Below are 12,411 nucleotides of genomic sequence, written 5' to 3'. Positions count from 1 at the left end.
TGGGTCCTTGTTGGAATGGTAGGCCGATCGTAGTACTTTTGTAGACATGCAGGGTGAATTTGTTGTGATCCATCAAGACGCCAACCTCACGGCTCTCCCCACACTCCCCGTCTCGAAAACCTCCACCAGCCCTGCCCCCACACACTCTTCCAACACCCACTCAAAACGCATACCATAGAACTGCCTCCACTTCTTAGTCCGCCCAGGCAGGACACCAACAAACTCCCTCCTAGCCCTCTTGCGCTCCTCCCTCTCCGCACCTGCAGTCCCAGCAGTCGCAGCCGCAGCCACACCGCCGTCCCAACGCTCCCGTAGCACGTCGAGTGGCACTCCCCTGAATTTACTCTTCTTGACGAGGCTGAGCAGGTGGTTCCGCGCATCCACGAGCAGCTTGATGTGCATGCCTGTGTGCGGCAAGGAGAAGGAGAAGGCGCTTGTGGAGGGCCCGCGCGAGAGCGGTGTGCCGCCGTGCATGTGCTGGGTCGCGTAGGCGCCGCCAACAGCTTCTAAAGAGCCAGCTGCGTGGCGAGCGCCCGAGGTGGAAATTGCAGCGAGGGAAGATGCGCCAGGGGAGGCGAAGAATGCGGAGGCGGTGGTGGTGAGTGCTGTGGTGGAGGTGAGCAGGCCGGTGCCTGTCAGTATGGCGGTTTCAGATGGCGTGACGGCGGTTCCAGGGATGATTGTTGATGTTGGGTTGGCGTCCATGAGGTGGATGTACTTGTCTATTCAGTGTCAACGAAGGTTATTGCATGCTCGATTGAAATTTTGCTCACCCTTGAGCTCATCACTCAACCCCCCATGCGCTCTCACAAGCCCCTGCCACTCCTTCACGCTCGCAATCCCGTCTCCCACCGCCGCAGCGCCCACGCCCCTCTGCGGGATGGTGATTCTTCTCACGACACCTTTCTTCGCCAGCTCCGCAATCTCCCTTTCCACTGTGGTCGAGCTCGTGCTCAGTGCGTCGACATGCGCAACGGTGACAAAGGGCGGCAGTAGTCTTCTAAATTTCAAGACCTCTGCGATCCTGGTGCTGTTCATCCCAGCCCTTTCGGGCATGTCGCTGAACATGCGGTTCCGGATGTACTCCATGTACTGAGGTACGTCGCGGAAGTTGAGGTCTGAGGCCAGGGATACTACGACGCCCAGGTCGTCCAGCTCTTCATCGTCGTAGACAGTTGACTCTTGCGTGGGTAGTGACCTCTTGGAGGGATTGGCATTTGACGGCGATGAAGCTGCGCGTTTGAGGCCCAGAGCCGATGCTGCACTTCGTCTCCGGCTCGTTGTTGTGCGAGACGAGCGTGCTGGCGTTGTCTGCATGGCTCTTCAATGGTTACTCTGCTTGATCGAGATGATGTATAAATACGAAGTTTGGCAGAACTGGTATTGAACGTCAATCATGCGGAACGGGCGTGCCGTATTTCCTGGCGAGATAGCAAATGCAAGTCATGACAATTCACGGCAAAGACGTGTCCTGGAAGTGACGAGTCAGAAGCGTGGCAAGGTGAGCGGTGTTGAAGTTGAAGTGAGAGAGCCGCCTCCCACCTCGGTTCATCATGCGCCACAACTGTCGAGACGACGACTTAGTATTGGCGAATTTCTTGCGGTCGAGTGAATCGTCCGAGCATCCGGTTGTTGCGCAAATCGACGCAATCGACGCAATCGACGCATGTGAAATAGGCTTCGACGTGATGATGGCGTCGCACGCGGCTTCCGTCCGGGGAGCCACTTGTACGTCATCCCTCGCTGCAGCTTAGGGAAAGCTCAAACAGCGCATCGTTCAACAAAACCACGCTCATGTCGCTGTGGGTCAACTATCGACCTGACCATCTCCCCCCGCCCGTCGCCATGTCGCTGAACGCAGAGCCTGCCGCGCCCGAGGAGCGTGAAGCCCAGCACCTGCCGCCCAAGTCGTATGCCGACGCCGCCGAAGAAGCGCTCGAGCCTCCATCACATGCGAATGGCACCGACGGCGCTGCTGAGAGCAGTGCGCACGCCGATAATGTTGAGAAAGAGGGGGCCAAGACCAATGGCGTTGGCATTCTCAGGATCGTCGACGTCGACGGGCACCAAGACGACGACAGGAAGTCAGCGGCCGAGGCGACACAGCAATCGCCCAAAGAGTCGTCAATCAAGGACCAGGAGTCGTACGAAGGCACTGGCATCGACGAGACGCCCAAGAGCCCCAAGGCGAAGACGCACCGCAAGAAGAGCTCGCGCAGCTCCCTGGGCTCTGTTGGGCGCACGTACGGCGTGTCGATAAAGAACGATCTCAAGAGTGCAGCGTCCGAGGTCCAGGACAAAGCAAACGACCTCGGCAAGGAGGCGGACGGCAAGCAGGAGACGCTGACGCAAGAAGCACACGACGCGAGAGAGAAGGTCGACGACATGCTTCTGCAAGAGAAGCCTCGACTCGTCAACGGTGATGCATTGACGACGGTCAAGCCACCCAAGGAGGCCGAGAAAGATCGCCGCATTGACAAGCCATCGAAGCGCAGGAACTCAGAGCTCAAGGCTGGTCGACAGGCAGGAGCTGGGTGGGCCAAGAGCAAGTGCGTTTGTGGAACAAACACTGCGCCTGGACGCAAATGCTGACCACTGCAGGATACGATTTGCACCGATGAACATCCCTCTCCAGCGCCGACTCCAGACATGCGCCGTGTTGATGCACACGCTGAGCATCGTTGGCTCGCTCGCCATCTTCTTCTTCCTCTGCAGCATTCCCCTTCTCTGGCCCATTCTGCTGCCTTACACTGTATACGTCCTTTTCTCCAACGCCGGCACGTCTGGAGAACTGTCGTTCCGCAGCGAACGCGTGAGGCGGCTGAAGGTCTGGTCGCTCTTCGCCTCCTATTTCCCTGCTCGCCTGCACCGTTCGCAGGAGCTGGAGCCTACGAGGAAGTACATCTTCGGCTACCATCCACACGGCATCATCTCCCACGGCGCCTTTGCTGCTTTTGCTACAGAAGCGTTGGGCTTCTCCCAGCTGTTCCCGGGCATCACCAACGCGCTGCTGACGCTCGACTCCAACTTTCGCTACCCCATCTACCGCGAGTACGCACTTCGTCTCGGCATGGCCTCAGTCTCGCGCGAGTCCTGCGAGAACATCCTGTCCAAGGGCGGACACAACGGCGAGGGCATGGGTCGGGCCATCACCATTGTCGTCGGCGGCGCCCGCGAATCACTCGATGCACGACCCGGCGTCATCCGCCTCGTCCTCCGCCGTCGCAAGGGCTTCGTCAAGATGGCCATCCGTACCGGTGCCGACCTCGTCCCCGTGCTCGCGTTTGGCGAAAACGACATCTACGACCAGGTCGACAGCGAGTCGCACCCTCTACTCCACAAGTTCCAGATGCTCGTCAAGAAGTTCATGGGCTTCACCGTCCCCATCTTCCACGCCCGCGGCATCTTCAACTACGACGTTGGCATGATGCCCTATCGGAGGCCCATCAACATTGTCGCTGGTAGGCCCATCAGGGTTGTGCAGGACAAGCATCCCAGCCCCGAGTATATGGATGAGGTGCACGAGCAGTACATCGACGAGTTGATGCGCCTATGGCACGAGCACAAGGACACATTTGCTAAGCAGAGGACTGGCGAGCTGGAAATCGTCGAGTAGTGGGCGGACGTACTGCACGACACGATCGCGAATGTCTCCTTGCTTTGTAGGATTGGTACACTATGGTGGAGTTTTACTGTGCACATTACTAGATACACCTAATGCAGGGAACGGAGCTAGGTCATGACAAATTCTTCCAAAATGCAAATCATTATCAAGATTCATGCCTATCCGTTAACACCGACCTTGTCTGCCAACCCTCTCCACTTCCCCCTCCTCAACGCCTCGGGCATACCCATCAGCACCTGCCTCACTTCCTCCCTGTCATACTCCATCCTCTCCAGCACAATCGCCTGCAACACATAGCTCCCCACCGTGCTCTCCGAAAGCGGCGGATCGCGCAAGCGGCCCGCAATCTCAGACAGAGAGAGCCCCTGGTGGTGCCACAGGCTGTATGCGCGCAGGTGCGGCACCGTGGCGCGTATGTGCGATGGCGTGCGCGCGTTCGGTGAGGGAATGGTAGAGGCGAGGTAGCTCTGTGCCCAGGAGGTCGCGAGGTCGTAGTCTGGTGTGTGGGTCGTTCCTTGGGCTGGGGAAGGGAGAGATTCGACGACTTCAACGCGCGCTTCTTCGATCACCTGTGGCTGCTCGGCGCTGGAACCCAATCTGCGCAAACGGTCTGGCTGCGTGGGAGGCATGATTGTCCCAGATGGTCCAGTGTCCCCCCAAAGCTTCCCGTCTCCATCAATGTTCAATCCCCTCAGTGCTTCCTCGAGCTCCGAGTCTTCAAACTCGTCTTGACCCGAATCAATTTCAAGTGGTACCTTGGCAACATTGTCGTTGGCCTCAAGTCGCTCCTCCTCCCCAGTATCCGCGATGCTAGCTCCATCTGAAGACAACGCGGGAGCCTGCTCGCCACCAAGATCCGGAAGATTTGGGTATTGAGGGTCAGGCCCCTTGAGCTGACTGAAGTCGATACGACCGACTTGTTTCTGGCTCGGATCTGTCTTTGCAGCAGCGATCCCTTCGTGCGTGGAGAGCACTGAGTCGATGGAGAGGTCGTCCTCACTCTCACTTGTCTCCTCGTAGCTTTCTTGCGAGGACTCCGGTTCCTCCCCTTCGAGCTGGTGACTGTCGATGAGCTCTTCCTGGGCCGTCCCGTAGCCCTCTGTTTCCTGCATATCCTTTGATTCTTCGGAGGCTTGTTCAGCCTCCTCTTGTTCCGTAGGCGCAGCGGCTTCTCCCGCAACACCAACCGCAACAGCGTCCGTCTTGGGGCTAGTCCTGCGTTTCTTCGGAGGCTTGCTAGTTCTAGGCTTAGGCTTCGAGTCGTAGTCACAGACCAGGGGCCGAGGCCGTGTCGGCTTCAGTTGCTTTCGTTTCCCTTCGAGCGCATCGTAAAGGCGGAACCCGGCGTATGCATCTGCAGCAGCATAGTGGATCTGTTGTGTGTTGAGCGGCAGGCTCCAGTCACTGGAGCGGACATTTGATAAGTCTTCTGGGTCGTCAACCAGGTGGCCGCCCTTGTACAAGGGTAACTGCAGGTGTTGCTGTACTTGCGTAGCAAGACCCACGAGTTTGTTCGTAACTTTACTTGGCTCTGTCGCGGAAAACTGGACCAAGTTGTGCAGTCGACTAAGCTCAAAGACGCCTTGAGGCTCGATTCCCAGAAACTTGATAATGCGACTGAAATCTCCTTTGACAGCGACACCCACCTTGTATATGTCTGGTGACTCCAGAATCAGTTTCAAGGTCGGTGGCATGAGTTGCGCTGCAGATGTACCCTTGAAGAGAGCTACATGAAACAGCGCGATCCGGTCCTCGCAAGCAAGTTGAATCAGAGACACGTTTTTTTTAATCGACGAAGCTGCTGCGTACGGCTTCCACTCGATGTCGAAGCCGACAACAGCTTGATTGACAAAATGCTGAGCGACTCGTTCAGCCACTTCTTTGGATTTGCAGTAGTGCACAGCTATTCGCTTGTCTTTGGGCCCGCGGTAAAGGTTGCTGCTCCAGAAACTTGCCTTACTATTATCGGGAGCATTCATTGCGGCACGCAACAAATCTTCGGGTATCTGGAACTCAAGAGGTGTGTGGGTCTCACTCATCTCCTCGCTAATCTCATCACCTTCAGAGGCAGCATCTTCCTGCTCGGTAGAATTGGAACTTTGTAGAAAGTCCGTGTCAGCTGCGTCATCCGTTATCCTGTCTCCTGTCAGTGACGACTGAGCTTGGAAGTCGGTGCCGGGAGCACTGGGAATGTCTGCAGATGACAGTTTCAATATGCCTGCCGTATGATCTTCCTCTGACTGTGCATTGAACGTGATTGCAGGATCTACGTGAGCAGATATTGAGCGATCGTGTTCTGCGGCGCAAGTTGAAAGTTCTGCGGAAATGTCTTGGTGCATAGCAACCACAGTGCCACCATATCCTGTCGAGCGCTGATTTGACTGAGGCAAGCTTGTACCCGGCTCTTGTTGATTGTGTACCTGCTGAGCGCCGTGCGCCTCGGGCCCAGCTGCAGCTGCAGCATGATCAACTTGCGCAGGCAAATCTACTGGCGTCGTACCAAAGGCGCGGCTCGAAAAGATCACGGGTCGTCCTCGTTTCCATCGATAGTCTCTTGGGGGTGGTGATGCTGGGGAGGTAGATTGGGTGGCATAACCAAACACCGGCCGTAACGAGCTAGAGGTCAGAGAGTTTGACTGGCACAGACTGTCATATCGTGAGTTTGAGACACGGTTGGCCAGCTGTGATGTACAGTACCTCGAAGATCCGTGGTAGGCGTTCGCAGGCGCGTTATATGCTGCCATTTTACGGTAACCGCGTCGGCGAAGACCTAACGCGCCTTGGAAAGACACGCGCTGTCTGAAGAGCATAACCCTCCATCGTAGTGCTCCGGCTAGGCACCAAGGTATGCAGGCTGGGCTGGTGGTAAGTGCATCGTGCGGCGTCTGCCTTGTTGACTGACGCTGGCGGCTCGAGGCGGTCGACCAGTGGATCATGGCTAGCGCGCCTTCTCTGCTGGTTCGTGCGCCAAGCTATCAAATACACCCAACGACAACCTCAGCTCTGATTACACGGCAAACACCAAGAACATCATACCAAACTATCAAACACAACACAGCAATCGCCATGTCGCTGGAGAACCTGCTTCCCCTTGGTATTACTCCTCTCAACAAAAGCAACGGTACACCACTAACCTCTCATAGAACTCATTGACAAGTGCGTTGGCTCGCAGATCTGGGTCATCATGAATGGCGGAAAGGGTATGATTAGACACTTCGATTTGCAGAGATCTATTGCTGAGCAGTGACAGAATTCACTGGAAAGCTGGTCGGATTCGACGACTACGTCAGTGAGTAGTCCAAACGCGTGTTGAAGGGACTGCACTAACGGCGTCGCAGACATGGTTCTGGAGGACGTGACTGAGATGTAAGCGGCGCCAGAAAGCACACGTAGATAGGAGCGCCTAACGTTGATTGACCCATTCAGTGATCCCGCAGAAGGCAACAACAAATTGCCAAAGATCCTGCTGAACGGGAACAACATCTGCATGGTATGAGGGCCTGAACCCATCACAACTGCTGCTCTGACACTTTCCAGATGGTCCCCGGAGGCGATGGCCAGACGGTTCTCGAAGAATAGTTGGTCTGAACGGAATTCGATCCATGATACGACGCGTCTCGAGCGAAGTTCCGTATCACGCTTCTGCAAGGGACGAATAAACAGCACGAAACCAAGCTCCACTCGAACCAGCATTTGGTCGAGAAGATCAGCATCGGGCAGGCAAGCATGTCGTCTCAATTCAATCAAACCGTGCAGACTGTGTGTACGTGGTCGCCGGTGCGTGTCGGCAAGATGGTGAAGTTAGCAAGCACTCGACATAGCGACCAATCGTAGAAGATGAGGTCAGCACATGCACGTGGGACCGGCGTCATATAACGCCCCGATAAACAGTAGTTTGATGCACAACAAGTGACCTCAGCAGTCTTAAGGTATTCATGTACTGTACTCATAGAGTACGAAAATGGTCGACCTGTATGTCAATGCGAATGTCGGCCTCTGCTTGGGTCAACTATCGCCTTGGGTGTTTGAATCTGCCATAACCTTATCCAGACAATCGAGCAAGCGAATCTGTGTGTGATCTACGTGGAAAGCGGGAGGTACTGCAGCTAGCGAACCATCAGACTGGGAGCTGATCTCCATGTTGCCGGCATGGAGAAGTTGACCGTGCGATAGCGACACATTAGACGCGATGACGAGGTTACGAGCTTTCTTCGCCACATCGTGCAGCCAAGTCACGCAGTACATGTTCGGTCTTGTGCCAACTGCCCGCGTCGTGTCCAAAGCGGAATTGTCTCGAACTCTGTTCCCGTTTTCGATCTTCGATCTTCGATCCTCGATCTTCGATGCGACGCACTCGATGCTCGACGGCGCTTGTCCTGACGCCTTGAGTACTAAGCCGGGCTCAACTCAATCTGTCGTACAGTAGGTCGTCCAGCACGGGAGCAGAGTGTGTTGTCCGCTGATTGTGCACGCCCTCGGCGCCGACCAGGCATGCGGGTGTTTGGAAAGGTGGCAGCAAGCCTTGGTCAGCCACAAGTCACGGAGGAATACATGGATGGGTGGGGTGCCGGCAGCTGCAACAATCTCCGGCACGCCGCCGTGATCGAAGATCTGATTAAACTAGGACCTCGTTAAATGGGCATAGGCCACTTCCGTGTCAAAGATGATGGAAGCCGGTCCAGCCAATGATGACACGCTACTGCCCCAGGCAACGCCGAATTACAGACCGAGGCGGAAGAGACGTTGCTGTGTTTGTGCCTGTGCCTGTGTGCTTGAGCGCAGGACTGACCACCGCACGCTCGCGCCAAGACGATGATTGCATCTTACAATCATCCAAATGTCACAGCAGGCCAACATGACCAACAGACCAACAGGGGCGCTTGGCCATCTCGATGCAGATGATACTCCCTGCCATGCACGCGTCTGGTGTCGCAGGCCTAAAGCTGCCGTAGTCCGCTTCCAGCAAAGGCCCTGCATGTGCCGTCTTTCGCCAACGGCCGATCGCTTCGTCGTCTGCGATGTTGCCAGCACCTCCAGCGTCACTCGCTCGCTTTCTCGCTCGCTTTCTCGCTGCTGCTGCGCTGCTGCGGTCGCTGGACCACTCACCGTTGTGTTTCATTCCCGCACCCTGCACATTTTCGGTTCGTGCACTCCGCGCCAGCCTCTCGAGTGCGCCGTGAAAAGCCCCGCCGTCGCCCGCTTGTCAGTCCACCCCTCTGACCTCAGGCCCGTGAAAGCCCAAAATCCTGCTCCCCGTTCTCGACAATGGCTGCCACCACCACCAAGCAATTGTGACCGCACGGTCTTTACACGCCGTAGCCCCGCTATGCGCGAACCCTGCCGTGCAGCCTAGCCGTTGTCCACACTCCTGGAACTGCAGCGCTTCCTTTTGGCTTCCACTCCACATCGGCCCAGTTGCTTGCACACCCTTCCACCTTTCCACCCTTCCACCCTTCCACCCTTCCTGGAGGCGCGCCAGATGCTTGCCGGCCTTGTCCCGACTCTCTTCCGCCGCCACTGTCTTGGTCACGCCAGCATTGGATCCAGCGTTGTTCCATGACGCCTATTGCATTACCACGTCGCGCCAATACAGCTGTGTAATACACATATCTGACTCCTGAGGATCCACCTTTACCAAACCTGCGACCACAGATATACACATGGGCAAACACTAGTCGCCGCTGAGCACTTCTTCTTCTTGCGCCTCGCGCCCTATAACACTTATCCCTGCCTAGTTTTTTTTTTCGTTACGAAACGTTGTAAGCACCGCCACTGCTGCTAAACGTACCAATAACTGGCACCCTTTCGAAAATCTACTATTTCCTATATCGACTTTCTGCCTGTAAACCATTCCCGCGATACAGACTCCTCACACACCCTGTCGTTGGTGGCCACCCTTGGCATAGATATCTTAAAGTACTTCCCAGCCCACTCCCACCGTTTTGGGGAGTCCAGAATCGGCTTCAGCAACGCTCTGCCGACATCATCGCGCTCGCTGTCAATCACTCCAACGACATCGGTCGGCGCCCTTCTACATGAGCGACCTGAGAGAACGCCTGTCACGGTTGGGTCTTGCCCAATATGTCGAGGTCTTCGTGACAGAGGGATTTGACATTTGGGAAACTGTACTCGACATTACAGAGTCGGACTTGTAAGCAAGCCGCCGGTACATCGTAGTGTTTTCGCTCACTGTTCCACAGAAGCCATATGAACGTCAAACTTGGGCACAGAAGAGTACGCCATGCTTTCTTCCGCACGCGTGCACATCTTTGCAAGGTATGCATCAGCTAACATGCGTCATAGAAACTCCAACGAGCCATCGCCGAATCAAGAGGGCAATCTCCAGGCCGGCCCTTGACGACCGCGCTTGCTGGAGGAGCCAGTGCTGAGAGCAATTTCCGTAGCGACGACTCAGCGACCGAGAGCAAGGCCAAGCAAAGACACAATGCATTAGATGGGTCTGTTGGCACAAGCACGAAGCGCAAATACAGGCGACATCCGAAGGTGAGTTTCTTGCTCTATCAGGAGCAGCAAGTTTGGACTGTCTCTAATCTGTTCAGCCCGACGAAAATGCTCCCGAGCGACCTCCGTCGGCCTATGTTATTTTCTCCAACCGTAAGCGTTCGTGGCAGTCTTTCAAGGCTCGCGGCTGATGATCTACAGAGGTCAGAGAGCTTCTGAAAGGACAAGACCTATCCTTCACCGAAATCGCCAAGGTTGTTGGTGAACGATGGCAGGTCTTGCCAGCAGAGGAACGCGATGCTTGTGAGCGTCAAGCCAACAGCGCAAAAGAAAAACACTATGCAGGGCTTGCCGAGTACAAGAAGACACCCCAGTATGAAGCGTACCAGAAGTATCTTGAAGACTTCAGAGCTAAACACAATGCGCCCACGAAGGGTAAGTCTCCCCATCAAACACCAATCGTCAGTAGCGGATTAGTGACCATCTCAGAAGGTAAAAGATCTAAGTTGGAGACAGAGGCGATTACGTCATCGATTCGAAACAATGGCCACGAAGAACAGGATCGAGCAGTGAACAGGAGGTTTAGCATAGCCATGACAGATTCTCCTGCTGGGCGGCATAGTTCAGGGTCCACCCCTCCGACCATGCCTGCGCGCCTTCCAGCTGGAGCGTCGTACCCTTCGAAACCGAATTCGCCAGCTTCACACTCCATGTCCGCCTTGAACTCACCGCGAGGTGGCGAGCTTTACTCACCAGTCTCCGCATCGCCACAGTCGAACGCTTTGCACAGAGATACATTACTCGAAGCATCTTCTGGTCATCTGGCACGAGAAGGGAGAGGGACTCTGGATCTTTCTGCACCATACCATCATTCGCTATACCATCACTCGCATCTGCCGCCTTCGAACATGACAACGCCAATGAATCATTACGCTCCACACTATCAGAGTTTTGTCGACCTGCCATCACGACGGTCAGCAAGGGAGCCCGGAACGCACCTTCCAGGTCTTTTACACGAAGACACATCATTGTCTTCTGAGAGCAATCACAGCAATCACAGTCTACTGCCGACTGCGCAGCCCGGTCCAATGGACCCAACAAAGTCACTCAGGATGCTCCCACAACCCGTGCCCAGTATTGGACCCGCTCAACCACCGGTGAACCGAGCACTACCCCATGCGCCATCTGTACCGCCTGCGCTTATGCAATTGCAGCCAACCGACTACCGGGCTCAGGGATCTTTTGCTGCCCTTGTCAGGGCGGGGGAGATTGCAGCACGGGTTGCAGATGGGGATCAGGCGAAGAAGGATGATTCCCTGTAAGCGTCACTCAGACGGTTCACATTATACTCCGTCTAGCTGGATTTTCCTATTTTTTTTTGACAGGCACGATCTTGAGGACTGCATTATCAGCCTTTCTGAAGATGGTGACAGTTTATACAACCTGACTATCTGTGCGGCCCAGAGTATACTCGATCTTCTTGTGTCAATCAGACTAAACGGCTTTACGAACCTCCAACGATACCCTCCCATTTCTAGGCGACACTGTACGACATTATTTGATACCAACGCCGCAGGCGCACAAGGCGATGGTTCTACCTGTGTGCCCACAGAAACAGCACAGGGTGTGAATCTCGTCTCGATCTTCCAGATGGAGGCAAGCTGCATCGAATCGAATTGCTGCGCAGGCAAAGGATGGTGTGTCCACAAGCTGGCTCAGAAGCTTCCCTGTCAAAGCATCGTCTAGACTCTAGCGGGTGTAGGAAACGACCCTGTCGATCATGCCCCGAAGGAGCAGATCGCTCTCCGCGTAGCGCAGTGCTGCGTGATTGTAGGTATTCGGTCAGCATGCAAAAGTGGGAAAGCTGCATGTCGAGCCGTTTAGGTACCAGACCCGCACAAGATGGAATTGTTACTTTGCGGTGTGCCCAGGGTGGCGAAATGTGGTGGGGAACTGATGCGACACGCCGGACAAGGCCACAATCACGTGTTGATTAGCTCGCAAGATGTCCATGGATGGGAACATGGGATTGTAGGGCCTTTCCGACGCGTACCCAATCCAGTTCGATACGAGCAGCACATCTTCCAGGCCGTGAATCGAAGACCTCTACTGCGTACATAGTAGATCGTAGTGGACTAGTTCTTCCAAAACACCCGTTTCTGAAAATCAACGCATGTTTTTCGTCTCGATTGCTCAAGCCACACTCTCGGCTACACGCTCATGCATGCACTCTGGGTTTCGGACACGGTATTCATCTGCTTTGGGTCGTTGAGGTATCACATCTACAGCACCCGAGATGGGCCGTGCTGCTAAAGCCTGTTTAG

General features: G+C 55.3%; 5 protein-coding genes across 5 annotated transcripts, besides 4 other annotated features; 3 read left to right on the top strand and 2 right to left on the bottom strand.

The window, feature by feature from the left end:
- Positions 1–72: 72 nt before the first annotated feature.
- Positions 73–1,317, bottom strand: EKO05_0008098 (uncharacterized protein; the record flags this gene model as incomplete). Its single annotated transcript, XM_038941287.1, has 2 exons — positions 73–722; positions 774–1,317. 2 exons carry the CDS (start codon positions 1,315–1,317, stop codon positions 73–75), a joined length of 1,194 nt encoding a protein of 397 aa, XP_038796563.1.
- Positions 586–619: a tandem repeat.
- A 477-nt stretch (positions 1,318–1,794) lies between the features above and the next one.
- On the top strand, positions 1,795–3,616 carry EKO05_0008097 (2-acylglycerol O-acyltransferase; the record flags this gene model as incomplete). Its single annotated transcript, XM_038941373.1, has 2 exons — positions 1,795–2,549; positions 2,602–3,616. 2 exons carry the CDS (start codon positions 1,795–1,797, stop codon positions 3,614–3,616), a joined length of 1,770 nt encoding a protein of 589 aa, XP_038796562.1.
- Positions 3,617–3,783: 167 nt separating this feature from the next.
- On the bottom strand, positions 3,784–6,369 carry EKO05_0008096 (Exodeoxyribonuclease I; the record flags this gene model as incomplete). The annotated part of the gene is made up of 1 exon (XM_038946444.2): positions 3,784–6,369. The coding sequence occupies one exon, from the start codon at positions 6,367–6,369 to the stop codon at positions 3,784–3,786; it is 2,586 nt and encodes an 861-aa protein (XP_038796561.2).
- Positions 6,370–6,691: 322 nt separating this feature from the next.
- On the top strand, positions 6,692–7,204 carry EKO05_0008095 (RNA-binding protein lsm5; the record flags this gene model as incomplete). Its single annotated transcript, XM_038941266.1, has 6 exons — positions 6,692–6,719; positions 6,769–6,825; positions 6,876–6,914; positions 6,964–6,991; positions 7,052–7,115; positions 7,163–7,204. 6 exons carry the CDS (start codon positions 6,692–6,694, stop codon positions 7,202–7,204), a joined length of 258 nt encoding a protein of 85 aa, XP_038796560.1.
- A 732-nt stretch (positions 7,205–7,936) lies between these two features.
- Positions 7,937–7,970: a tandem repeat.
- A 694-nt stretch (positions 7,971–8,664) lies between these two features.
- Positions 8,665–8,721: a tandem repeat.
- A 328-nt stretch (positions 8,722–9,049) lies between these two features.
- Positions 9,050–9,090: a tandem repeat.
- Positions 9,091–9,660: 570 nt separating this feature from the next.
- On the top strand, positions 9,661–11,409 carry EKO05_0008094 (uncharacterized protein; the record flags this gene model as incomplete). Its single annotated transcript, XM_059637203.1, has 6 exons — positions 9,661–9,776; positions 9,826–9,859; positions 9,929–10,129; positions 10,186–10,240; positions 10,289–10,522; positions 10,577–11,409. The coding sequence occupies 6 exons, from the start codon at positions 9,661–9,663 to the stop codon at positions 11,407–11,409; spliced, it is 1,473 nt and encodes a 490-aa protein (XP_059493186.1).
- Between the last annotated feature and the right edge of the window lie 1,002 nt (positions 11,410–12,411).

The sequence above is a fragment of the Ascochyta rabiei genome, chromosome 14 (assembly GCF_004011695.2).
Source record: "Ascochyta rabiei chromosome 14, complete sequence".
Taxonomy (NCBI): Eukaryota; Fungi; Ascomycota; class Dothideomycetes; order Pleosporales; family Didymellaceae; genus Ascochyta; species Ascochyta rabiei.
This window is presented reverse-complemented; position numbering and strand designations above follow the sequence as displayed.